The 26,471-nt window shown below is 46.4% G+C and overlaps 3 protein-coding genes across 5 annotated transcripts in view; 1 reads left to right on the top strand and 2 right to left on the bottom strand.

Annotated features, from left to right (window-relative positions):
• Positions 1-10,219: 10,219 nt before the first annotated feature.
• On the top strand, positions 10,220-13,323 carry LOC119269210 (BTB/POZ domain-containing protein At5g03250-like). The gene is made up of 4 exons (XM_037551002.1): positions 10,220-10,402; positions 11,027-11,096; positions 11,221-12,528; positions 12,625-13,323. The coding sequence occupies exons 1-4, from the start codon at positions 10,344-10,346 to the stop codon at positions 13,135-13,137; spliced, it is 1,950 nt and encodes a 649-aa protein (XP_037406899.1). The 5' UTR covers positions 10,220-10,343; the 3' UTR covers positions 13,138-13,323.
• On the bottom strand, positions 13,308-18,289 carry LOC119269211 (secretory carrier-associated membrane protein 2). The gene is made up of 12 exons (XM_037551004.1): positions 18,034-18,289; positions 17,157-17,267; positions 16,974-17,036; positions 16,204-16,237; positions 15,810-15,932; positions 15,209-15,271; positions 15,022-15,115; positions 14,888-14,933; positions 14,683-14,750; positions 14,011-14,059; positions 13,779-13,844; positions 13,308-13,691 (listed from the first exon to the last, which is right to left on the bottom strand). The coding sequence occupies exons 1-12, from the start codon at positions 18,088-18,090 to the stop codon at positions 13,605-13,607; spliced, it is 861 nt and encodes a 286-aa protein (XP_037406901.1). The 5' UTR covers positions 18,091-18,289; the 3' UTR covers positions 13,308-13,604.
• A 686-nt stretch (positions 18,290-18,975) lies between these two features.
• Positions 18,976-26,471, bottom strand: part of LOC119269209 (katanin p80 WD40 repeat-containing subunit B1 homolog KTN80.1-like) — an 8,347-nt gene continuing 851 nt past the window's right edge. Inside the window, exons 2-17 of one of the 3 annotated variants that reach the window (XM_037551001.1) lie at positions 25,137-25,267; positions 24,915-25,032; positions 24,158-24,487; positions 23,806-23,876; positions 23,275-23,349; positions 23,060-23,203; positions 22,819-22,990; positions 22,058-22,714; positions 21,914-21,970; positions 21,658-21,794; positions 21,001-21,126; positions 20,370-20,444; positions 20,175-20,287; positions 19,818-19,934; positions 19,485-19,553; positions 18,976-19,320 (exon numbers count right to left, since the gene is read on the bottom strand). In XM_037551001.1, coding sequence (XP_037406898.1) covers positions 19,251-19,320; positions 19,485-19,553; positions 19,818-19,934; positions 20,175-20,287; positions 20,370-20,444; positions 21,001-21,126; positions 21,658-21,794; positions 21,914-21,970; positions 22,058-22,714; positions 22,819-22,990; positions 23,060-23,203; positions 23,275-23,349; positions 23,806-23,876; positions 24,158-24,487; positions 24,915-25,032; positions 25,137-25,267 — 2,462 coding nt within the window. In that variant the 3' untranslated portion in view covers positions 18,976-19,250. Of the gene's footprint in view, positions 19,321-19,484; positions 19,554-19,817; positions 19,935-20,174; positions 20,288-20,369; positions 20,445-21,000; positions 21,127-21,657; positions 21,795-21,913; positions 22,715-22,818; positions 22,991-23,059; positions 23,204-23,274; positions 23,350-23,805; positions 23,877-24,157; positions 24,488-24,914; positions 25,033-25,136; positions 25,268-26,471 lie in introns of all 3 variants that reach the window. The other 2 variants (XM_037551000.1, XM_037550999.1) reach the window with 2 other exon arrangements.

Genomic DNA, 26,471 nt, shown 5'->3' with positions numbered 1-26,471 from the left:
CATATGAGCTTGTTATTATACTTCTGAAACCATATGAGCTTGTTACTATACTTCTGAAACCATATGTTATGTAGTATTTATACCTTCCAATACTCATTGCCAGTTGGAACGGTCCTTTCTTAGAGTTGTGCATACTGCAATGTGCAATGCTATGTCGAACTGGACATATCCATTTAGGATTGCCCTTAGTTTATAGCACACTCTCAACATACTTGCAATAGTTATAAAGTCTCAGCCCAAAGATGTTAATGAAGTGAAAAGGAAAAAAACAGCACACATATAATAACCCAGTTGTAGGGTCCATGCATAAAAAAATAAACATATTCATTGATAATATGAAACATAATGTATATGAAAATTAGTCACCATGTATCAGACCGCAAACACAATAGTAGTACATGGATGGTGTTAATATTACCTTTTATTAAAAGAAAGACTGCAACATGATATATAAAATGACCAAGCAGTAGAACTGATGGCCAAACTTCTCAAAATTCTAGTAAGGAAATTTTGGGCAATCCTAAAAAAATTAAACAAGGCAGCAGCTAGTCATTTGGAATGATTGATTGTACATGATACCTTGCCCTTTTACAATGTTATTCTTATCTGAATCCATGAAGACGCTATCCGATCCTCTATAGTGGTAAACCATGTCTTCTTCTCATCATGTGATGTCAATCCTGCAAAAGATACACGCGGCTAATCTACACCCGGGCTCATATGCTCCCGCATGAACAGTAAAATCGAAAAAAAATTCAAAAAATTCCAAATTTTTTTTGAGTGAAACATTGACAAAAGTTCTAAGTGGTTGCAAAAATTCGTCATGAAATCACATTCCTAGAAGGCGTGGCAAAAAAAACAAAAAAAGTACTCTGAAAAAGCTACTTTCAAACGCATTTTGAAGCACTGAATTTGTTTTTTTTTGCCACGCCTTACAGGAATGTGATTTCATGATGAATTTTTGCGGGCACTTAGAACTTTTGTCAATGTTTCTCTCAAAAAAAATTTGGAATTTTTTTTGATTTTTTTTCAATTTTACTGTTCATGCGGGAGCATATGAGCTCGGGTGTAGAATGGACTTTTCGATAAATCTCTCTCTCTCTCTCTCTCTCTCTCTCTCTCTCTCTCTCTTACAGTGTGTGTGTGGTGTGTGGACCTGATATTTAAAGGTAACAAATTAGCCTTGTTCAAAAGACTATTGTTCTCTTGTTAAGTTCCTTTGCATGTACCTACTATATATAAGTTCATGCCATCAGACATGAAAAGGTTAAAGAATCCGCAATAGTACTAACGCATAAACCTTCCATATGAGAGCACAAAAATAGATGCAGATTAAGAAAATTTACATTTGCAGCAAAAGCTATGAGAGCACAAAGAACATCATTCCGTCAGTACTTCTATAGTCTATTTTGCTTAAGTATTCCTTGGGTACAAAAGATATTATCAATCAGACCATCATCAGTACTTCTATAGTCTATTTTGCTTAAGCATTCCTTCCGTACAGAAATTTTTAGCAATCAGACCACATGAAAAACTTAATGATGACAAAGTAGCACACCTTGGCGGACCAAATACAACAGAGCAACTCTATGTATCTCCTCCTACAAACCAAACTAAACACCACGATGCAAGCACATGAGAAATACTTAATATAGGGAGGAATCTGTAGAGGAACCTAAATAACATCCTTAATTGCCTTAAACCCTGAACTACTACAAAAAAACATTTATGTAACACGTCAGGTGAGAATAGTGGGAGCACCATGATTTGGTCATGATTCGGAAACTGATAGAGATGTTGTAGTCAAGTTCAATGAATGTCTGACCTGGCCGAGAGGTCCTATATATGCTCCGAGAACAAAACCTGTGTGCCAAAAATAAATACAGTAAAGATGAACACCAGTTTTTTCTGATCAAACCAGGCATAAACCTCTTGTAAAACAACCTTCTCATTGTTTGATGTCCGCAGGAACTCGGTGACAGTGCAAGACACGCTCATAGCTATGCCATATATACCAAGCAAGCAACATGTATGGAGGAGGAGGGGGCCCGCACCAGTATCGCATAATCTTGCACGCGGCGCACTTCTTGCTGCTGGTGCTGGGGATGCCGCAGGCGTAGCACGAAATTGATCGTGTTCTTCGGCTCCAGCCTAGTGAAGTCGACCGCAACTTCGGCCGCTGACTGCTAGCTCGCCTACCAGGCATGACCTGAACGCCATCTGACTCTGCTAGAGTGTTAGAGGAGGCGCCCGACCATGTCCCCAACGCACCAGCAGCCTCCCCAGCTCTTGGTCATCACTCACGACCCTCCACCACCACGGCGCTCCTCTTCGTTCTCCAACCATGCCGCCAGCCCGTCACACACATCAAATGCCCCACCAACATCGCCCCTGGTCAGCCGCTCTAAATCTCGATTTTGATCTAGAAAAAGAAGGGTGAGCGAGAAACGAGAAGTGATGGCGTGGGAATCTCTGATGTCGAGGACGACACGGAGATTAGATGAGACATTCCCGCGACTTCCATCCGGCTACCTGCTGCTTGTCGCCGTCATCCCACTGCTGCGCCGCGTGTCTCTCCCACGCTGCTGCTGCTATCAGGAGGAGGGACGAGGGAGAGGAGGATTGGGGCGGCGGCGGCATCACGTGTGTTTTTTCTTTCCTAACAATTGTGCATCGGGCTTGTACGAAAGGGGAGGAGGAACGGGTGGGGTAGACTGTTTTTTGAGGCCTTATTCTGGCAGGAAATCGGTAAATACCCAAAATGAGACGTGGGCTATGTTTGGAAAATATCGATCGAAGGTGGCGAGATCCTTCCTTCGATAGAATGAACGAAACCAAACGAAGGACTTAGAGACGTACCATCACCGCCGCAGACTCCTCATTTAGGAGTAGAGATAAATTACGTGATTGAATCTTTCTTCTTTTTTGTGTGGGGGAATTACATGATTGAATCATCACTTGCCAAATCAGGAGGTGGGAAAAATGGGTGGGGCGTGCGCTGGGGGAGACCTTCGATTGATGGGGTGGGGCGTACGAAGTGAAGAGAATAATTACCATATTCAAAATTTCCTGAGTTATGTCTTTACCATACCTGGATTGATTTATTACTATAATTATCATATTTGAGATTTCTGAGTTTATAGCTTTACCATACGTGGATTAATTGTGATTGATTACCATAAATACGTTGGGTATTGCCGGCGAGACGAGAAAAGAGGAAAACCGGTGGGAGGGGAGGTGGTGGGAGGTTGGACAAAGAAAAACCAGACGAAAGTGATGCGACTATTCAACCAACTCGTCCATTAGGAGTAGAGATTTTAAGCATTCTTTTTTTTGTGGGGAGGGGCTAATAAAATTGGGTTCCTCTGCCTCCCGCCAGCGCCGTCATTGATCCGCCTCATCAATGGGTCCGGCTCTCCTGCGATGTTCCCAGCAGGAATTATTGTGCAGGTCCAATGAATGGATGCCACGTGTCCTTGTGGGCCCACAGCTTCAATAAATTTAGATTTATTTTGTTTGTTCTTACTCCTTCAGTCCTTTCCTGGTCACGAGAATGGTAGCTACCGTTGATCGGTTCTTTGCTGGTCGGCCGGCGACGCCGCTGGCCCGTGTACCTCCCATACAAGTATATCACGGTTGCCGGCGGCCGTCCAGCCAAGGCTTTCGCGGTGCTGCCACCCGTTGCGACGCCCCCGCCGGTGGGCGAGGCGCCTGCCATGCTGCCCCCCGGGCGAGGCCTCGTCCAGGAGCAAGAAGAGGCACAAGCAGAAGAAGGCGCCCGCCCCCTGGCCGGAGCCGCTCAGCCCGTCCGCACCGTCACGCACGACCCCACGCCCACCATTGTTGACGACGTGTATGGCCCCGCATGGCCAGCAGTACGGCTATACGGACACTGGTTGATCGTCGTACACACCGCCATGGCAGTGCTTCTGCTGTCGCTAGTGTGGTGAAAGTGAAGAGGTCCATCCATTTTTATTCATGTATCGATTCAATCATTATCCTTGTTTGCTATGATAGAGATCCACCATTTGAGTCTCGCTGAAACGAGAGATTAACACGGCGGCGCTCCATGAGAGTAAAAAATGACGGCTTCTGATCTAATTACTTTCGCTCCATTAATTTGATGGGAGTCATTCATTGACCTTACAAATCCGACATGTTATATCAGTGAGGAAATATGTGCGGCTGCATTTTGGCAATGAGTCGGACAGTGGCGGCATGCTCCTGTTAGGAATAGCAACTTATCATTATCAGGAGGCAAAACGTCATTATATATACATGTACAGGGGAGGCCAAAGGCCAGAATGCAAAAGGCCAAAAGCCAACATAAATATAACTCTAACACCCCCCGCAAACTCATGGTGGATCCACAACACTGAGTTTGGAGAGATAAAATCCATGTTGCGCTCTAGTCTGGGCCTTCGTGAAGAAGTCCGCCAGCTGTAACTCGGAAGGCACATACTGAAGAGCGATAACATGGTCCTGCACACCAGCGCGCACAAAGAAAGCATCAACACCAATATGCTTGGTAAGCTCATGCTTCACTGGGTCCCGCGCAATACTGATAGCACATGTACTGTCTGACAAGAGTGTAGTAGGTGCAGTAACAGTAACACCAAAATCCTCGAGTAACCAGCGTAACCAAGTCACCTCTGCTGTGAGAAGAGCCATAGCTCGCAACTCAGCCTCTGCACTCGAACGGGAAACTGCAGTCTGTTTCTTCGTCGTCCAGGCAATGAGAGAACCACCAAGAAAGACACAGTAAGCAGAAAGTGAACGGCGATCCGAAGGATCACTAGCCCAGGTAGCATCTGAATAGGCATGGAGTTGTAACGAGCTGGAACGAGGAAAGAAGAGACGGTGAGAGATCGTGCCACGAAGATATCGTAGAACACGAAGAAGGTGACTATAGTGAACCGAAGTGGGAGAAGAAACAAACTGACTCATGATATGGACAGGATAGGAGATATCCGGACGAGTGACAGCGAGATAGACAAGACTCCCAACAAGATGATGATAACGAGTCGGATCGGACAAGGGCTCACCATCAGTAGCACGAAGGTGAACATTAAGCTCCATAGGAGTCTCAACAGTGCGCTCATCACTAAGAGCCGCACGAGCAAGAAGATCCTGGATATACTTTTCTTGGGAAATAAAAAGGCCATCAGAGGTGGAGGAAATCTCAATCCCAAGAAAGTAACGAAGTGGACCAAGATCAGACATAGAAAACTGCTCACTGAGACGGGCCTTGACAAAAGCAATGTACTCAAGATCATCGCCGGTGATGATCATGTCATCAACATATAGAAGAAGAAGAGTGCGACCACGAGCAGAAAGGTGAACAAACAGTGCTGGATCATGGACACTGGGTGAAAAACCAGCTGCAGTGACAACCGAGGCAAAACGCTCAAACCAGGCACGCGGGGCTTGCTTAAGGCCATAGAGAGAGCGATGAAGACGACAGACCATGCCATCAGGAACTGAATACCCAGGTGGTGGCTGCATATAAACTTCCTCACGCAACTCACCATTAAGAAAAGCATTCTTAACGTCGAGCTGAGACACGGACCAGTGGCGAACAGAGGCCACGGCGAGAAGTGTGCGAACAGTGGTCATATGGGCCACAGGAGCAAAGGTCTCATCGTAATCACGACCATGCTCCTGCTGAAAGCCACGAGCCACAAGACGAGCTTTATAACGCTCAAGAGAACCATCAGAGCGAGTCTTAATCTTATAGACCCACTTACAAGTGATGGGGCGAACACGAGGAGGAAGAGAAACTAGATCCCATGTGCCGGTGCGTTCAAGAGCAGCAATCTCCTCTGCCATGGCAAACTGCCATTCAGGATGAACAATAGCATCTCGATAAGAAGCCGGCTCTACAACGGTCGAAAGACCATAGCGAGAAGGAGAATATCGATCAGGAGGTGGACAAGGCCGAGAACGAAGACCATAAGTCGGCTGAGAGGAGGAAGACGACACATCAGAAGTAGAGGGCACATCAGTAGACTCATCCATAACACATTGACGACGAGTATAATGGAAAGGAAAGGATGGGAGAGGTGGAATCACTGGAGGTGGAGACGGGGAACGTATCGGTGATGAAGGTGGAGAAGAGGAAGGTATCGGTGATGAAGGTGGTGATTCATGCGATGAGGGAGGAGAAGAAACCATAGGAGAGGACGGTGTCGAATCTGCATAGTGGGATGAGGAGTAGGAATACTGGAAACAAAGGGAGGTGTATCCGGAAAGGTAAGAAAAGAGATGTCCTCCGTGGAAAAGGCCGAGGAGGATGGCCGAGGGTAGTAGGGACGAGACTCATCAAAGGTGACATCCCGGGAAATACGCATCCGGCGACTGGCAGGATCCCAACACCGATAGCCCTTATGCTCATCACTGTATCCGAGAAAGACACACTCAACAGACTGAGCAGTCAGTTTGGTGCGTTCACGAGGGGCAAGCAAAACATAGCAAACATAACCAAACAAGCGAAGCGCCGAATAATCAGGAGAACGACCAGAAAGACGCTCAAGAGGAATACCACCCTGTAGAGCAGGAGATGGCTGAATGTTGATGAGATAGGTGGAAGTGGTAACAGCCTCAGCCCAGAAGTGAGGCGGAAGAGAGGCAGCGATCATCATCGCACATGCCGTCTCAAGAAGGTGACGATGCTTGCGCTAAGCCACACCATTCTGAGCATGAGCACCAGGACAAGAGAACTGAGCAAGAGTACCCTGCTCAGCAAGGAATCCTTGCAGAGCATGGGAGATATACTCACCAGCTGAATCTGCACGGAAAACGCGAATAGGAGTAGAAAACTGGGTATGAACCATGGCAGCAAATTTTTTGTATATAGATAAGACCTCACTACGGGAAGACATGAAATAGATCCATGTGTACCGAGAAAAATCATCTATAAAGATAATATAGTAACGATGACCCCCTTTAGAAGTGAAGGGAGCCGGACCCCAAACATCAGAGTGAACAAGATCAAAAGGGCGCTCGGACACTAACTCACTATGAGGATAAGGTAGCTGAATCTGCTTGCCAAGCCTACAACCTAGACAATCCAACGAAGCATTACCGAAGACAGACCCCAGAACACCGCGATGAACCAAAGAGGAGAGACGAGAACCACATAAATGGCCAAGACGATGATGCCACTGTTGAAAAGAGCTGGTAGATGCAGTAACAGGGGCCGTGAGACTAGCGGCGGTGGCAGCGGAGGGAAGACGAAGCCAGTCAAGCTCCCAGAGACCATCAGAGCGTCGAGGGCCAGCACCAAGCAGAGCGCCCGTGTGACGATCCTGAACAGAACACGAATCAAAGTCGAGAATGACCCTACAACTAGAATCTACAATCTGACCACCAGATATGAGCTGCATGGTAAGTCGAGGAACATGAGCTACAGAGGGAACATGAAATGAAGAAGTGCTAAGAGTGCCTCGACTTGCTACAGGGAGGGGAGTGCCATCAGCCGTAAGAACGCGAACAGGAGACTCGACAGGTCGAACAGAGGTCAAAGTGGAAGAATCATACGTCATATGAAAAGATGCTCCAGTATCAAGAATCCATGGGGATGTACCTGAATGGGTAGAAGGTGGTTTCTCATTGCCAGAAGAGTCAGTCACAGAATCTGCAAAAACTGTTGGTGAAGAATCCCAAGCATCAAGCAGGCAACGTAGTTGTGCAATCTCACGTGCAGACAGCGACAGGGCAGAGGTTGAGGTAGAAACACTTGTCGACGATGAGCAGTCGCCACCCCTCATGAAAGCCGCATGTAAAGTCGACCGAGAGTAGCGAGTCGACCCAGAGCCGCATGTGGAAACCACTGGGGGAGTCGACACAGAGCGATCACCGCCGCGCACGAAAGCCGCGGGAGGAGTCGACGTGGGGCGACAATCACCAGGTGCGGAAGTCATGGAAAGAGTCGATGAAGAACGACCATCACCATGCAGAGAAGCGGCCAGAGGAGGCGGTGCAGCTGCCGAAGGAGCCGATGTAGAGCGGCCAGCAGCACAAGTGGATGTCGCAAAAGGTGCTGATGTAGAGCGACAAACACCACCTCAAGCGGGCGAGCACCAAGCACCGAGGAAAAGCGCATGTGCGAGATGGGATCAATATAAGGAACACCATCAATAAACACCGGGCAGCGAGGGGGAGGCGTACCCGACGAAAGCATTGTACCTCTCTTTTTCCTTTTTTTTCTTTTTTTTTCTTTTTTTTTACTTTTTTTTCACAACGACAGAACTTCAGGGCGTCAAGCCAGGGAGCCGAACGAAGCCCACCAGCAGCCCAAAGCAGAACGGAAGCAGGGAGCACGCACACAGGCAGGTGGATCGATTCATGACCCTGCAGTCAACGCACACGAGTGTGAGATGGGTAACCGGCTCGGGAGAGCAGCAGGCGGCAATGGCGGCTGGCGCTCGACCAGATCGCGCGCGGGGCAAGAAGAAGGATGGACGGCGTCGGCCAGGCCGGGCGGGCGGCGGCGCCGCACCAGGAGGGCGGGTGGCGGCGACGGCGCACCAGACGGGCGGGCCGCGGTGGCGGCACACCAAACGGAAGAGCGGGCGGCGAGATCAGAGACGAAGTGGAGCAAGCCGGCTGCTGGAGCAGTTGTTTCGATCCGAATCAGCCAGAGCGGCCCGATCGTGAGGAGCCTAGTCCTTTGGATATGCAATAGTTGGAGACGGAGTGGATCAAGCCTTGCAGATCGAGCGCCAGCCAAGTCCCGATCGGCAGCGGACTAAAAGCAGCCTGAACAACGGGGAGAAGGCAGCAGCGCTGGCCGAAAAAACAGCGGCGCGGCGTGGGATTAGATGGTAGCACGAGTTGCGCGTGCGAGAAAAAAGAACCTAAGCTCTAATACCATGTTAGGAATAGCAACTTATCATTATCAGGAGGCAAAACGCCATCATATATACATGTACAGGGGAGGCCAAATGCCAGAATGCAAAAGGCCAAAAGCCAACATAAATATAACTCTAACACGACGACGGTGATGCGCGGTGGGAGAAAGGACCGCGGGCCGCGGGCGGCACGAAGTGATAACTGATAACAGTGACCACGCACGAGCTAGGAGACGCCGGCGGCGAAGGGCTCTTCTTGTAGTGGCGAGGAAAAGAAAAAACGAGCAGTTGGACGACCTGGCAACATCGCTGGCGGGCGAGCAAAGGCCCGTCCGCTGCCGCGCGCGTAGCCAGCTTGACGAAGGACTGAAGGGGTAAGAAGAAGGGAAACAAAGTAAATTCAAATTGATTGAAGCTGTTGGCCCACAAGGACACGTGGCAGACATTCATTGGACCTGCACAATAATTCCTGCTGGGAACACCGCAGGAGAGCCGGGCCCCTCATCAGTGGCCTTAGAGCCATGGGGTGCGGTGGATTCCGGCCCTTGGTGAGAGGGCTTCGTTTCTAGATGTGTTTTTGAGTTTTGTAGGATTTTTGTCCTGTTTAGGCGTTCTTCCCGCCTAGCCCCCATTCGGTGGTGCATCTAGCATTATCGGCGGGCGTGTGGAGGTGTATCTCCGACGGATCTGTTTTTGATGGATTTGCTCGAATCAGTTCGTCGTTCGCCTCCTTCGTGTGTCTTCATGTTGGATCCTTCCGATCTACACTACTCTTCATCGGCGGCAGTTGCTGTTCTGGTGGTCCTATGGAGTCTTAGCACGACGACTTCCCGACTGTCTACTAGAACAAGTTTTGCCCGCTCCGGTGAAGGAGGGGCGATGATGGTGGGGCATCTTCGGTTCGCTTCATTGCTTCTGGTCGTCGCTAGGTGGTTTATGAATTTGAATATAATTTTTATTATTTCTGTTGTTCGTTGTATTACCATGTTTGAAGATAAATAAATTGATTGTTTTTCTGTAAAAACAAATCAATTTTAAGCCAACGCTTTATTTTCTTCCTAGATTCGCCACTGGATGGACCAAGAACGCGATGCACAATCGACTGACAGGTAGGCCCCATGACTTATAGGAAGATTAACAAAAGATAAAAAATGGAACATGCAAGCTGCGAAGTCATACCTCTCCCCTTTGGACCAGGGCCAAGCTTTGAACTGTCCGTGCATGCATGTCGCTCGTCCTATCGCGCATCTGCCTGCAGCGTGCGCCACCTCAGCTACGTACTCCCTCCCTCCCTCCCTCCCGCATGCGCAACCGCCATCTCTTCCTGACAATAAATCCTTGCTCGCTCCCTTCCCTCGGCTTCCGTTTCCTCAAAAGAGTACCCTCCAGATCCACTAGACAGAGACCCTACCCCGGGGTGGCGCCTGGCTCGGTCCGGGAGAAGAAGGCCTAGATCCACTGGCCTAGGTGGAATAATTCTGGGAGAAGAAGATGGTGACCATGAAGCTGGGTTCCAAGCCAGATATCTTCGTCCTCGAAGGCCTCACATGGTTACCCCCCTTCCTCATTTCATATACTCCTATTAGTTGATTACTCCTCTCCCTCGGTTGATTTTTCTAAGCCGCGCGCTGCACTTGGAGATGCAGGATTACTCTCAATGTTTGATCGAACATGGTTTGGTACATGTGAATCTTTCTCTAGGCACAACTGGTTCCATTTTTTATCGTGGGTTCATATCATCACGCGTATTCAGACGCCAATGAGTCCTGAACGTTCGGAATTTGCCCATGGCAAATCAAACTTCTTCTTTTTTTTTTTTTTTGCAATTTGCATATGCGAGGGATAACAAATTTAGTTGGTAAGCATGGCGGATATCGATTGTGCAGAAAATGTAATGCCCATTGTAAGGTAAGTTCCATTGGCGAATCAAGTCCAATCTTATGCATGCGCTGAAGAAATTATCGCGCGCCACAAAACACATCACATAGGTTTATCCCATTCAGTATCGTTCACGTCGATCTAAGATCCGATCCACATATACTACTCCCTCCGTAAACTCAGAGGGAGTACTTACTTATCAGTCGCAGTTTCAAGATCACGAGCACGTACGCGGATGCAAATTTGATGAGAATTCCAGATGTTTACGTGATCCATCCATCTTGACTTTTGCCCAGGAGATGCATGACCGAGCTCGAGAGCGATGTCGTCGTGGAAGTAGGAGACATGTCCTTTTATCTCCACAAGGTTAGCACGATCGAGTGTGTCGCCGTCACATTTCGCATTCACCAACTGAACTGCACAAACCGATCGATTGCGCGCGTTAATGTGACTAACTAACGGTGCATCGATCGTCATTATGAGCATGCAGTTCCCGCTGTTGAGCCGGAGCGGCGTGCTGCAGCGTCTGATCAGCGAGTACCAGCCGCCGTCGGACGGCGGCGGCATGTGCACGCTGCAGCTGGACGACATCCCGGGCGGCGCCAAGGCCTTCGAGCTGGCGGCGCGCTTCTGCTACGACGTCAAGATCGAGCTCAACGCGCTCAACGTGGTGTGCCTCCGGTGCGCCGCCGAGTACCTGGGCATGACGGACGACTACGCGGAGGGCAACCTGATCGCGCAGGCCGAGTCGTTCCTCGCCGACGTGCTCGCCAACTGGAAGGACTCCGTCAGGGCGCTGGAGACCTGCGAGGGCGTGCTCCCGGCCGCCGAGGACCTCCAAATCGTCCCCCGCTGCATCACCGCGCTCGCCTCCAAGGCCTGCGCCTCCGACGCCGCCGCCTGGTCCACCCACGGCGCCAAGGGCGCCAGCCTCGACAGGGACGCGCTCTGGAACGGCATCGGCTCGGGCGACACGCCGCGCGGCGCGGCGGCAGCGGCCGCGGCCTCGGCCATGGACTGGTGGTACGAGGACGTGTCGCTCCTGAGCCTGCCCATGTTCAAGCGGCTGATCCAGGCCATGGAGGCCAAGAGCATGCGCGCCGAGAGCATCGCTGGCGCCATCATGTTCTACGCGGGGCGGCTCCTCCCGGGCCTGAACCGCAGCGCCAGCTTCAGCAACGCCAGCTTCGGCGGCGACTACGGCGGGATCACCGGCAGCCGTAGCGCCACCCCGCGCTCCGCCACCGCCAGCCTCTCCGGGACGTCCGACGGCGACCAGAGGTACTTCCTGGAGGAGATCATTGCGCTGCTGCCGACCAAGAAGGGCGTCACCTCCACCAAGTTCCTGCTGGGGCTGCTCCGCACGGCCATGCTCCTCCACGCCAGCCCGCTGTGCCGGGAGAACCTGGAGCGGCGCATCGGCGCGCAGCTGGAGGACGCCAGCCTCGAGGACCTGCTGGTGCCCAACCTCGGCTACACCGTGGACACGCTGTACGACATCGACTGCGTGCAGAGGATACTGGACTACTTCATGTCGTCCATGGACGGGCTGGGGACCGGGTACACGTCGCCGGCGCTGGCAGAGGACGGGAGCCAGCTGGGGCTGCCCCACGCCGCGACGCCGCCCGCCGTGGCTCCGATCGCCATGGTGGCCAAGCTCATGGACGGGTACCTCGCGGAGGTAGCGCCGGACACCAACCTGAAGCTGGCCAAGTTCCAGGCGCTCGCCGCCGTGGTGCCCGACTACGCGCGGACCGTCGACGACGGCATCTACCGCGCCATGGACATATACCTCAAGGTCACAACAACTCACAGGCACATCCCGGTTTGCTCCGTTGGCATTTCATCACTGTCTCTCTCTCTCTTACTTAACATTTGAGGCGCGTGCGTGCAGTCGCACCATTGGCTGTCGGAGTCGGAGCGGGAGCAGCTGTGCCGGCTGATGAACTGCCAGAAGCTGTCGCTGGAGGCGTGCACGCACGCGGCGCAGAACGAGCGGCTGCCGCTGCGGGTGGTGGTGCAGGTGCTCTTCTTCGAGCAGCTCCGCCTCCGCACCTCCATCGCCGGGTGGTTCTTCGTGTCGGACAACGCCGCCACGGCCACCGACGGCGCGCACCTGCACCACCCCGGCAACGCCGGCGCCATCGTCCCCAAGGGCAGTGCCGTCGTGGACAGCGGCGCGGCCGGGCAGGACGAGGAGGTGGTGATGGTGACGCCCGAGGGGAAGGGAAGCGAGACCATGAGCAACGTGAAGGCGCGGGTGTCGGAGCTGGAGAAGGAGTGCGTGAGCATGAAGCAGGAGATCCGGCGGCTCGGGAAGCCCAGGAGGTCGTGGAGCATCCTCACCAGGAAGTGCGGCTTCGGAGCCAAGGTGCAGCAGGCGCAGCCTGCCATGAGCGGCAAGTAGAGAGAGGCGCCCCGAAAAGTAGGGTATGAAATCTCAGCTCACGTCAGAGTTATAGATTCGGCTCCCATTTTCATTTGTTTAAAGGTAGTAATGGCTATATTTAACAGACTAGATATATAGTGTGATGTAATGCAATAACAAACTTCAGCTCTGCATGGGGCGAAATAAACTAGTTTTAGCACTTCACATACATTAACCATAATATAGTGACATTGCAATCAAGCTCGTCAGAATAGTGATGGTGGAAGTTGTATCTCCCAAAAGATTAAGCTACATATAAAGCACATGGATCTGGGGCCTAGAAAAGGAATGAAGCACTCCTATATATTACAAGAATGCAAGAAGATCTATAGCTACAGGTATTCTCTCTCAGCCACCCACAGATATGTATAGGGATGTACAAAGACAAGACGCCATCACCGACTGGCACATCCTATTCTCATCCATTCATCAGCGAGACCGCTCTATCAGAAGGCAGATCTCATAGCACCACGTGCTGCCTCTTGCCTCATCTGAGCAGCCTTTCCACTTCCACGGAAGTACATGTATACTTGCTGCATTCAGAGCGACCAAGTTCAGAATGATAATCTCTCTCGGGGAAGGAAACAGAAGGCACGGCAAAAGGTTATGCATAAACGCACCTGGATGACCACAATGCTGAGCAGTGCTTCAAGGCAGAACAGTCCGAATCCAACAAAGTAAAATATCTGCCAGGAGAAAATGTAGAGACAACGTAAATGACTAGTCATCTACAGGGGAGACTAGCTCAAAAAGAAAAAATCTACAGAGGAGACGCGGGTGTGGAAAATGCTTCATCAAACACCCAGAAAAGCAGTCATGCCAAATTAACTCGAGATAGACAGAAATACTTACCCCCACAATAGCGTTGCTGCCTATGACGTCAATTGCCGGCAAAAACCCACTGTAACACCAGAAACAATACGACAGGCAAAGTTAGATAATGTGAATGAGTTGTAGATAAGAGGAGAGATGATACCCACCTATCTATGATTTGAAAAGAGAGCGGATAGTCTGAAAGCTAAGTATTCTTAACATGAACAGTTTAGAGCAGCAACCGAATTGATCCAGGCAATGCTACCCTAAAAAATAGCAACACCACCTAATCAGTGCTGGAAGTGCTATACGTGACAATGTACTCAGTAGGTGGTGTTGCTATTCTTTCGGGTAGTATTACCTGCATCAATTCGGTCGTGTACCGACTGTCAATCGAAATCTTTGTAGAGACTGATCCCACCCACTAAGTAATTTCTCTCAGTTTAGTAAGTAGTAGGGTGTGTACCCCTTAGTCAGCACATCCAGCATATGTAACAAAGGAGCCACAACGGCTTTGGTGGTGGTGCCTTTTATCAGTAAATACTTGTGTATGGTAAAGATACTGAAGAATAACAACACACAAAATTCTTTTACGATGCATTCAGTGTGCCCAAACTTTGCAGCTTAGCCAGAATAAGTGAATAACTACCATATTTACGCATGGCACAAACAGAAGTAATTTCAATTATACATAAGTGATGTAACACTTACGCGATAGATTTTCCTTTGAAAGGAAATGGGGGAGACACAGCTGACCAGATGCAGAATATTATATGGATCTTGAAGGGGCAAAGATAATTAGCAATGAATGGAATATTAACTCGTCGCAAAAAAAAGAATCAAATATCAACAAATGCATCACAGATGTGGAAACCATTTAGTCTAGAAGAGTAATACTAGATGGCAAGGTTGTTACCAAGTACAGCAGAAAAAACCATCCAAACTTCAGAGCGCTTTCAGTCCTGTAACATGAATTCAGTAGCATAAGGTGTAAAGATATACAAAGAAGCGACTTGTAACAATAACAAAAGCATATGCATGTACACAAACCTCATTGCATTATAAAGCGGCCGATACCATAGCACATAGGCCCCAGGGACACCAGAGATGAAGTAGATAATTGCTAGCAACCAGATGACAACACCTATCGAAAGGAACCGCCAGACTTGTTTCAGGTGCCAGGGCAGATAGCAGTTGATCCACAAGATGTAGACAGTAAGGTACTACTAAGCCATACCTGCCCCTTTAATCCATGCTGCGGTAGTTGCAATGATGTTCCAAAAGAGGCATAACGTCAATCCTGCATGGCATCAAAATTTGCAGAAATCAGCAGTCTGTGCCAATGCATGACAATCTTAGACTCGAATCTCCTAATTCTAATATCTGCTGCCCATCTGGGCCCACCATTATTTGATTACTAGCATTTTTGGACATTTTTTCATGACCATTGGAAGTTTAAGCCCAATCCAAAAGAAGAGAAATCACCAAATTCTTATGCTTTAGTAATAATATTTAGATTAGAAGAATTATATTTTCGTAATAATTCATAGTTACAAAGTACAGATTGTCAACATAAGGGAAGTTTGTCGAAGTTTTGAAATACTAATCTTGTTTTCTCATGCCACTTCTCAGAAGACAATGGCAGATTCACACCCTAGGAGATGATATGGCAATCACATTGATCCAGGTGAAGTAAGTGCATTAGTTGGACAGTGTGAATGTGAATGTGAGTTCCCCAGTAAAAATAGTGTTTGCAATATTTGAATAGAAGTAAAGATCTACAAAATGATGGTTTAGAAGATATTTTGAGGAGAGGTGAAAGAAGAACTAACACTTACCCAACAATGAACAAAATGCAAGGTACTGCATCCTTTGTAGGTGGATTGGTATCTCATTTGAAATGTCATGATGAATGATGGGCATAAATGGTGGCCAGTTTTTCGTTTCAATGACAATACCAGCTGCAAATGAAAAGGAAGATAGTATGACACTGAGAGGCAGGGTAGTGAAATATGGAACTGTAACAACAAGAACATAATGATAAAATTAGCTGGAATAGCCTTTCACTGAATCATTCAAGGTCTTAACTGAAGTTGACCCGAACAAGTTTCCAGATAAATATCCTCATTAATCAACTTGGGCCAATATCTTACCTACTACCTCTTCCCATCAATATCATGGCTAGAAATATACAAAAGAATAACTGCATCAGCTATAGGAAGAACTATATACCTCTAGCTGCAGCTTCTTCCCTTCTTTTAAGTTCCTGGTTTCAGGAAGATATAAATATCAGATAGTGCAGTTAAAGAAAGAATTACAAGTGAATGCTCATGAGCACATCTGGGCTGTTTCAATCGTGTGAAACGTTGTCGAGAAAGGTTTTACTGATTACGTAGAACCACTGCTAACTCTTGATTCAGCATATTGTACATTCATAAGAATTCTATCATCTGATTGTCTGGGTTAATGAAGAGATGATGGCTATATGAAACCTTTTCATACAATAGGCAGTTTCCACAAGCACAACCACCCTTCACCTCATAGGGCTATAAGCGTCGGCATGGAGATCCCATGGTTTTATCTCACAATGGCATGAGGCAAGCACTGTCAATGATCTGATAAATAGTTAGAGCAGTAATGACTATAAGGGAGCCTTAGGTAAGTCCATGTCAATCACAGCACACCAGTTTTCATGCTGCATCATGGTTACTACTTCAACAACTCTGGACAAGGCCATATAAACTTTGTTGGCTATATCCGTCTACGTATCTAAGCACAACGATTTGTCAGTATCTGGGAAGCTTCACAAAGTTTCATCCAGGAGAACTTAAGGTTTTACTTTAGCATAGGGGATTTTGATCACTGAATGAATTACAAAAGTACGAAACAACTTCTGAATTCACAAAACAATGGTTTGAACAAAGCAATACCAATGACATACAGGATAACATGTGATGTGAGTGTAAAGCTGGAATTTCAAGTTTCAAGCAAAAGACACTTACTCTTTCCCGTTTGTTAAGCTCAGCCTCCTTCGACTGCAGTTCTTTCTCCTTTTGCTTTAAGTCCTACATTTGAAAATAATATACACACGGCATAAGCAATCAAGGACACGCTGTGAAAGAATTCCGTAATCAATTTCAAAATAAATAGTAAAGAATTGACAAGCTCAATTGAAGCACAGGCACCTTCGATGAACCAAGAGGTATGTCCACGGTAGCGCGATCATTATAGAATCCAGCAGGTTCGTGAGGAAGGGGTGGCATCCGAGAATTAGAAGCAGGGGGTACACCTCCTCCCTGCAGAACATCATACATTCGGAAAATCAGCCAAACAATAGTTAAAAGAGAAAAACTACCAGTTTATTAGAAGCTTATGAACAATCAGATATCCTTGTCAGTGAAAGTTGGCACAGCAATCCGAACTGCTGGTATAGATAACGATCCTTGTATTAAATGGAACACATTCAGCGGCAGCAGATCCATAGACACCCGCCAAACTGCGACTAGCACTGGTCACACTGAACGCCAGTACTAAAACAATATTCAGCCAGCAAAATGGTACGAGGTATTTTTCCATTTTGTCGTATGCGGCATATAATTTGGAAGAGCAAATCGCCCAATTCCAAAGCTCTGCACATCTAGTGAACCGCATCGTTGTAATTAGACAAAATTCATCCCAGTTCAAGTACCAATTTCGTGTCTAAGAATCATTTCTACCCTGAAAAACCCCAAAACAAACACGGAAGAAACCGGCAGCCGCCGCCCCTCCCGCTCGCGATCGGCCAGCACAACAGGACACGCGTATAAACGCATCCATCCATCGAATCCCTCTCTAGCCCTGAAGGCAGTGATTCGACCAGATCCACCGGAGCACCCAGACCGGCGAAACGCGGGGTTATAGGCGAAAACCCGCAACAAGCAACTCCACCGGCGATCCGGACCAAATTCGACACCGACGCGACCCAGGGAGCCGAAGACAAGGCGGACTGCGGCGCGGGCGGAGGCCCGGCGCGGGGTACCACGGCGAGGCGGCTAGAAAGTAGAAACGGAGTAGGGGACTCACCGCGAAGGGGTTGACGTCATCCTCGTCGAAGGGGTTGCGGTCGTACCTCCCCGCCATGGCCTCCTCCCTCCCTGGTAGTACTACTCCTCCTCCTCCTCCTCCTCCGGAGGCGGTGGCGGCGGTTGCGGCTGTGGTCGCGGCGGTTTCTCCGGCGAGGGAAAAGTCCAACGCGGCGGTGGCGGGCGAGGGAGCGAGCGACCAACTGCTTTGGACTTCGGCTTTTTCGACAGACGGGGGGGTTATTTACGTGACGCGGTGGGTTTGGAATGTGGATTTGTTGAGGGGGGTTATTTTATACTCCGGCCCTCCTGCCGCCGTGCAAACCTGACTGCCGATGGGTTAGCGCGTACGGGTTCAGTGGCCGACAGGTGGGGCCCGGTGGGGCAAGCGGGACTGGAAGGAAGTGGAAGACTGATTTGTTCTGACATGGCATTCAGGGACAAAAGGGAGCATTAGATGGGGCCTAGCCTAACCCAACATTGCAATGCAGCCTAACCTGGAAACGCCAAGAAATGTTTAGATTTATGTGATTATTTTTTACACAGCACATTAAATTTCTGTGATTATTTTTTACACAGCACATTAAACTTCTCTGATTATTTTTTACAGAGTTGTTGATATTCAACAACTTATTACACAGAATCCCACTTTCTTAGAGCTGAGTTTTAGGAAGGAGGGGGGAAAAACAGCGGGCAGCTGGTGGTAGACTTCACAATATTGTTTCCTTAGCAGCCAAGTATGAGTTCACATTTTTAGGACGATATTCAAACGAGCAGTCCTAGGCAACCAGCTGGTGATCTCATGCTAAACAAAGGAACGGTCAAACGGCCGTACCGTACCAACCTCTGGAGGAGAGATGGTTGTCTTCAAAACTTCTACCACACGGCTAATGGTGGAGCGAACCAGCACCACAGAAAGCGAAGACCGGACCGAACACAGGAGTAAACTAACAGGCGTTTTTTCCATCCATTCATTCATCTCCACTCCCTCGGTCGTCCGTCCGGGGCTGTCCATGCAGTAAAATGGGGGCTAATTACAGACTGATGAACAGCCAAGCTCTCTCGCTCACTCGCTCACATGTACAACAGGGAACAACAAACAATTACACCACCACCACAACAGGCTACCCCGCCCTGCCACCATATGGCACTTCCATTTTCTGTAACAAAAAGAATGGTATCTACTCTGACGGTGTGAACTTGAGCTTCCGGCTAGTTTCAGAAGACCACCAGGTCTTGCAAAGACATGTTCAGCTCTTGAGCAAGCTGCGCCGACTGGCCGCTCCGCCTGCGCCAACAAGAACAAGAGAAGAAGCAAAATTGCAGACCGTCAGATACGCTTGTTGCTCATCGTAGCGCAACGTTCGCTGGTTGCAGTGGTACACAAAAGAAGCCGAAGAGCACGCATGAAAACAACTAGTGGTGTCTGGTGAAGGGAGGGAGAGGGATTACATCATCAACGGGTGTAGAGCTTGCACAATCTTTTGCAAATGGTTAAAACACCGGGTGCAACGCTGCAACCTGCACATGGCATCACACAAATTGGTTACTGCCCTGGTTATATATATATCTCTAAAGAATATAAAGGCCCCAGCTAGGGTAATATGCTACTGATGGCTGCAGTTCATTCATTTAGGGCAACAGTTTCAGCAAAGCATATGTTCGGGGCCAACTTGCCACCTCACACCGAGTTCATTGGTAGGCTTGTAGCAACACAAGTTTTTGCAGCATCCCTCTTACTCTTAGCAACACTCAGCTCCCTTCCCCGAGTGAAGTTGAGCATACCTCTGTTCAGCTTGAAGATCTACTCCAACAGGTGAACTACTTGACAATGTTGAATGAATAACCGGTCCAAAAATCTTTATAAGATCCAATAACATCTCCAAAGCAACAATAGCATGCCTGCAAATTTGAGGCAGACGTAATTAGAAGACACAATAATTACTGCTAAACTAACCATTTCCTACAGTAGGATGCCACGCCAATATAAGCATTCATTCACATATTGCAGGATAATTATATGGGTCTGAAAAATAAAGATGATCTTCTGTTTCAACAGTACAGATTTGCAAGATATAGCATTGGCATCTTCTTGGGCATGCATGGGTACATGTGCATCTGTGTTACTATCAGGTGTGCTACCTTTCAGTTTTGCTGTTCAGTAACCCGGCAAGAACAGGCAGAAGGCTTGAGAAAATATCTAGGTTGAAAAGACCAAGTTTTCCCTTGAGAGTACTAACAACATCAGCTTGAACCTGTTCGAATTCAACAATTAGTAGCTAAAAACAATGTGAAGAGCATCATGTACAACCATCATACATCTGAGGAAAAACTTACAGCAATATCAGGCAACTTTGCGACCGCAGCAATTGCTCCTTTGATGCCATTTAGGTTAAAGACATGCCGCATCATCTGAACACATTAGGGTTAGTACTAGTATTATATTGGCAACACTTTACAAGAACACGCTAGCGTTAATTTTTAGGTGACTAATCAACATCACTTTACAAGAACATGTACTCATTCCATACACAGCCTACAAGACGGGAAGGATAACAACCTACATTTATCACATGTCATTCAATCGTAGGCAGATGTTAATGTTAAGCTTTGTACTGAAGAAACTACAGAAAGTTAAGCCAATTTCCCACATCTCCAAGTACATGGATTTCGCCAGATGGGTGTGAATTCTTTTAGGGTGCATGGCATGTATTTTGATTTCTAGTAACCTGCACTGATATTGTCAACCTATGTTTCAAATTTGTTGCTTCCATATGGGTCATTTCTCAAGCCCCAAGTAAATCAAGCTAAAGTTCATAGAAGAATAACAGAAAACCTGTTGACATCCACAAGCTGCATCAACAAATAAACTTGACAGGGTTTGCAAGATTTCCCATCAACTTGTTGGGCGTAAGTTCCCTGGGCTAGTAAGAAACAGATGTTCGCAAGTAAAGAACAGAAGAATCACCTCTAGCTTTGTCAACCGAGATTTTACAACATTTATAAATTCATCATGGTTCCGCACCAAATCGATTGGAGTCGTCATCTCGTCCACTGTTGGCAAGTCCCTTTCATATGTGCGACTTGCTTCTGCCTGTCAATTACAATCACCGCAAACCAAATAAGTTGAACAGCAAAATGAATCACAAACACTAGAGAACATCAAATGATAAAAATATAACAATAGTATAGCCATATTTGTTTGACTTGTATTCTGTACAAAGTTTCTGAAAATACTATAGCTGCAGCCTTCCAGCCACATACTAGCATATTGTAACTCCAGAACACATTAAGTCAGTGACTGCCCCCATATATCTTATATCTGGTTTCTGAACAAATTTCATCATTACTTGTATCTCCAAATGACTAGTAGGGGTTCTGGATTTTACATTATCATAACATGCACAGACAAAGTATGAATGAGTTACTAATTGAGAACCAAATAAGATTATAGTAGGGATTTGATACAGTAACTATGTAAGGAGTTCTTAAACATTAAGCATTTCTTAATACCATTATACTGATGATTCTTAAACATTAAGCATTTCTTAATATCACTATACTGATGATTCATAAGGATAAAATCATATTGAAAGTTAACTACAGTAAAAACATGAAAGCATACCGAACTGGTGGGAGGGCTATCAGCTTTCATTGTATGATCACCACTAGAGCCAGTTGGCGATGAACAATCAATGCTAGAACTCTCTCTCTTTTCAAATCTCTCAACAAGAGACTTAGTTTTTCCTAACGGCACAGCAACTGCAAAAGGAGTTGACAATATCATTAGAAAATTATATTTACGCCAAGTAACCTCAAGCTTCAGCATGGATACAAGATTGCTCTAGATAACATCAGTTAACACACACACACACACACACCTCCTCTAACATATTTGACCCTGGCTGTTCCTGTCGTCGAACACGGTGATTCATATGCTGCTGTAAAAAGAGCTATAATGTTAAATTCCCAAAATGAACAAAAGCGCAGCGCTTGAATGCTTAAGAACAAAGAAAGAGCAATACCCTTGTCATCATTTGACTGCACCGGATGATCAAATGATACTATTCTGTCCATCTTTTCTGCTATTTGTCTAATTTCTCCTTTATCAGTACTGTCAGATTCTTCTTTCTTGTCATTTGGAGTTAGTCCAAAGGAGAACTTTAACCCAGACAAACCCTCCGAGCAAACATCAGGCTCAGCGAGCATGGATTTTACTGAGCTGACACTATCACTAGTACCGCCACTAGGTAAACGTTTTCTCAAGTGCACTGGACTGTAAAAATCATCTGGGACTGCAGTTCTGCCTCCAATTCCTCTATGAATACTGCCTGCTGATTTGTCCTCCAAAATGTCTCTAGGAACAACAACAGGCACAGAAACAGCCTGTGATGTAGTGTAAATATCTTTTACAGCTACCGACTCTGTAGGCGGAGCTTTTTTAGTGATCGAAGAATTAATAGCCATCCCTGTACGAGATAATAATTGGATGTCCCGCTGTCCGAAACTGCGTTCTGCTGTTTTTAAATTTGTGGAAGGACTATCGACGGGCTTCATACGTCGTACTGGAGTAGATGGTTTGACAGATGAATCAGGTCTTCGAGGAATGCTGCTGCTCCTATCTTTCTTTATTTTGTCTGTACTTCCTGGAGTTAAATGTAAGGCCCGAACTCTGCTTTCAGCTGATATCAATAAGACATATTGTCACTATTCAGTGTGGAATACTTAGATAAAGTTAGTCATTTCAGTGCAAACTTAAAAATATATTGATAATTTAAAGCCATACCAATTCCTGACTCCTGGACTTTGTACATGTTTTTTGGATGTGATGTTGCTACAGCACGAATGGGCTTCGTAGTGCTACCATTCGGTTTCACAGGATTATCATCCACAGAATCCACAAGCTCAGCAAAAAAATTTGCTTTCGGCAAAACACCAAGAGCATAGGGTTCAATGAGCTGGGTCAAAAGATAAAAGTTAGGACATACAAACAAAGGTACATATTACATGCAAAGAATGACACTCACTGATATATCAGCAACCCAAACACCAACACGGCGTTCATGGTACGAGCATCCCAACAGTTTTCCTTCGTAAATACTAAGGTCAGCTAAATTGTTCCATCGCATGTCAACAGCATCATGGCATCTTACTGGTTCCCAAGAGAATACCTGAAGATGTCCATGTAGTCAGCAAATGCCATGCAAGGAATATCAATAGAACACATGAAAATCAGACCTACCTTTAAGCTTTGCTCTAATCCGCAGAAAAGGGTTTTTCCATCTGGGTGAAAGACCATAGAACGTACACCAGTATCCTGGAATAAAAGATGCTTGTAAAGTAAATAAATCTATCATAACAGGAAGGTGAATGTGCGCTCACCATGCACGTTTTAATACAGGAACAAAAACAAATGCAGAAGAGCAGTAAGCAACTTCAGTATATATATAAAAGCATCACTGAAAATAACTCAAACAATCAATCACAGAGAAATGTGAGAAGGGGCATCATCAACCTTTTCAAGTACTTAAAATGGAATACAATATATTTTCCTCAAACTTGTTTCAAGGAATTCCTATGGTGCCAATTTGAAAAGAAAAAAAGAAATAGATGCAGAAATATCAGCCGCAGTGAGCAACTACTGTATTTGGATACCATGCATATTGCATACAACGTAATTGAGGATTCGTAGCTTATGCCTTTATGGTTTAACAATTGACAATGTTTGACTTGCACAAAAATGAAATGGTATAAGAAAATCACTTGCAAGTACCTCGGGTCCGGCAGAACCTATCAATTCAAAAGTCTCAAGATCCCAAAACTTCACAGTTCGATCAGCTGAGCCTGGAAAATAACAGTAAACAGACTGAGAATATACTTCAGCTTTCTAAAACAGTAAAACTTCAGTAGTTATAGTTAGTCTAACAACACACATTTTTCCAAGCCAAAAAGATGTTTCTAACTATATTACACAATTAAAATGGGATTCCTCGGACAATTAGAACTTGTTCTTAGATCATACTAAACAATAAACAATTCTTGATGATTTATGTTGCATTACAAAAACAAAATATGCTCTCTCAAAAATCTTAACACTTCTAACATTTGGAAGGAAAAGTCAGTACCTGTTGCAAGCAAAAATTCTTGAGGATGAAAATCAATGCATCGGATTTGTCCACTGTGGAACTTGAAATCATGTAAGAGCTTTCCAGCTGTCAGATCCCACACCTTCACAATGTTATCTTCTCCACCGGTGACGATCCATCGCCCATCAGGTGTAAATCGGATTGATTTAATTGCTCCTCTGTGACCCTTGTATGTATGAAGGCATCCTTTTTTCTTTATATCCCAGATCTTGAGATCTGTATCTGAAGAACCAGATGCAAAAAATTCGCCGAATGGATGGAATTCAACAGCAGTGCAACTTGACCTATGCCCAGTGAGAGACCGCACAACTGCATTTCAATTCAAAACAACAACCAGACATCTACTTTCAGCAAAAGCATAGTTTACAGTCTACCAAGACAAGCACTAATGTTATGAAAACACCCTCCCAAAAGACCTTATGCTTTCAGCTGCTATTGAGAACATTAGCTCAGCTGAGAAATTCATAGTGTACTCATGTTTCGTATGATCACCAAAGACATTTGACAAAGATTTCAACGATTCTTGCGTCTATATTACTACATATAAAGTCAAGGCACTCAGCAATTCAAACTCACCCACTCTGAAATATATAATTTTTGTGATGAACACACAAGATACCATATAATGCAATTTCCATGCTCAAAAGCTGGTTACAATGAACAGACAATTTAAAGGAAAAAGAAAGACAGTAGATATAACCCTCTTCTGGGGGCTTTATATAAGCACTAACCACACCTTTAGCTTCTTCCAAGTCCCAGAGCTTGATGGAGCCATTTGATGAGCCAGCAAGCACAAGCACCTCTGCTGTATCAAACTCTACAGCCTCAACCGAGCTTGTGTGGCCTGACAAGCTCTGTGCAAACAACAGACGCCCATTGAAGAACACAACATGAGTCAAATTATCAAATAGCCAAAGAGAACTGTAGTATCATGCTCATAATGTCATAGGGCACAAACCAGGAGAGGAGTCTGCTTGCCAATTGCCCACAGGTTGACGTTGCGGTCACTGCCACCAGTAATGAACACACGGCTCGACTTCTTGCCGATGGCCAAGGACCTCACTTCAGCATCGTGCGCCACAAACTCCTCTAGTTTCAGATTACTGGTTAAGGAGGAGTCAAGTTTGAGAACCACAGATTTTCAAAGCCTTATATTGACTTTCCTGCATATAAAAGTATTAGTTGGCAAGTTGTGCATACTAAATCATCCTTTGACATGACATATAAGTGCCTTATGTTTAGTGAACGTGCAGGTAAGCAGTAAGAACAACCCAATCAACTATACATTACTCATATGTGTTGTTAGGTAAGCTGAAAGGCAAATCACCCCCAACCATTTTTCTAGTTGACATAATTATGCTGTAGTTTGGAAAGTGAGGTGATATGCATGGTAAGGACAAGTGCAGATAAAGCATGTTGCACCGAAAGAAAAAAGACGTTTGTGACTTGATTCCTTACCACAAAATTTCGTCTCGAGGAACTATTGAAGTATGGGTTTGAACTGTTCGTTGGTCCTTCAACAATAACTTGGATGTCTTTGATTCCAAGAACTTTAATATGAATTTTGGAGGATTATGCTCCTAAAGAATTTATTCTACAGGGCTTACATAACAACTTTTCCTATGGACCACTATGCAGCCCCAGAGGAAAATTTCCATTGAGCCCAACCACATGGGGAATTTTCCTTTGTGTCTATGACAACTATGAAAAATACACCATCCACATTACTGTTTTTTGACTAAATCATCCTAAGCATGTCAGCATTTGGTCTTTACTCCTATTATTGCTTTTTGTGGGGGAGCATTTGGGATTTCCCATTAGTAATAGCTGCTTGAAAGGCAAAATATAAGGGAGCGTTTGGATCGCTTGCCAGCTTACCTCGTTAGGCAAGGCAATCCTTGCCGACGGAGGCGAGCCGATTTGGCTAGCTCGGTCAACCGAAGAAAAAGCTGGAAACCGCAGGATACGAGGCAGGCTCGCTCGGGAACCAAATCCCTCGCTTCCTTGCTGAGCCAGGCTAAGCCAACGCTTGCCGGATAACCTAACACTCCCTTGATTACCAGGCATTGCCAGCCTAAATTGTGGCAAAAGGGGGGAAGCTACAACGCTCAAGGTTTAGCTTAGTAGTTGCTTCAAGAAATGGGGGTGTTCCTGTAACACCCCTTTCTAATCAACGGATTTGGCAGCTCTCCTGCCAACATTCCAAAGAGAAATGGCAGAGCCTTCGTTGACGTAGCTTGCCAAGAAAGGGGAAACAAAAGGGGGTAAATCTTTTCTCGCGAATCTATCCCCC

Source organism: Triticum dicoccoides, chromosome 3A (assembly GCF_002162155.2).
Source record: "Triticum dicoccoides isolate Atlit2015 ecotype Zavitan chromosome 3A, WEW_v2.0, whole genome shotgun sequence".
NCBI classification, from domain to species: domain Eukaryota; kingdom Viridiplantae; phylum Streptophyta; class Magnoliopsida; order Poales; family Poaceae; genus Triticum; species Triticum dicoccoides.
The sequence above is the reverse complement of the archived record's forward strand: the minus strand, read 5'-3'. Positions and strand labels throughout refer to the sequence as shown.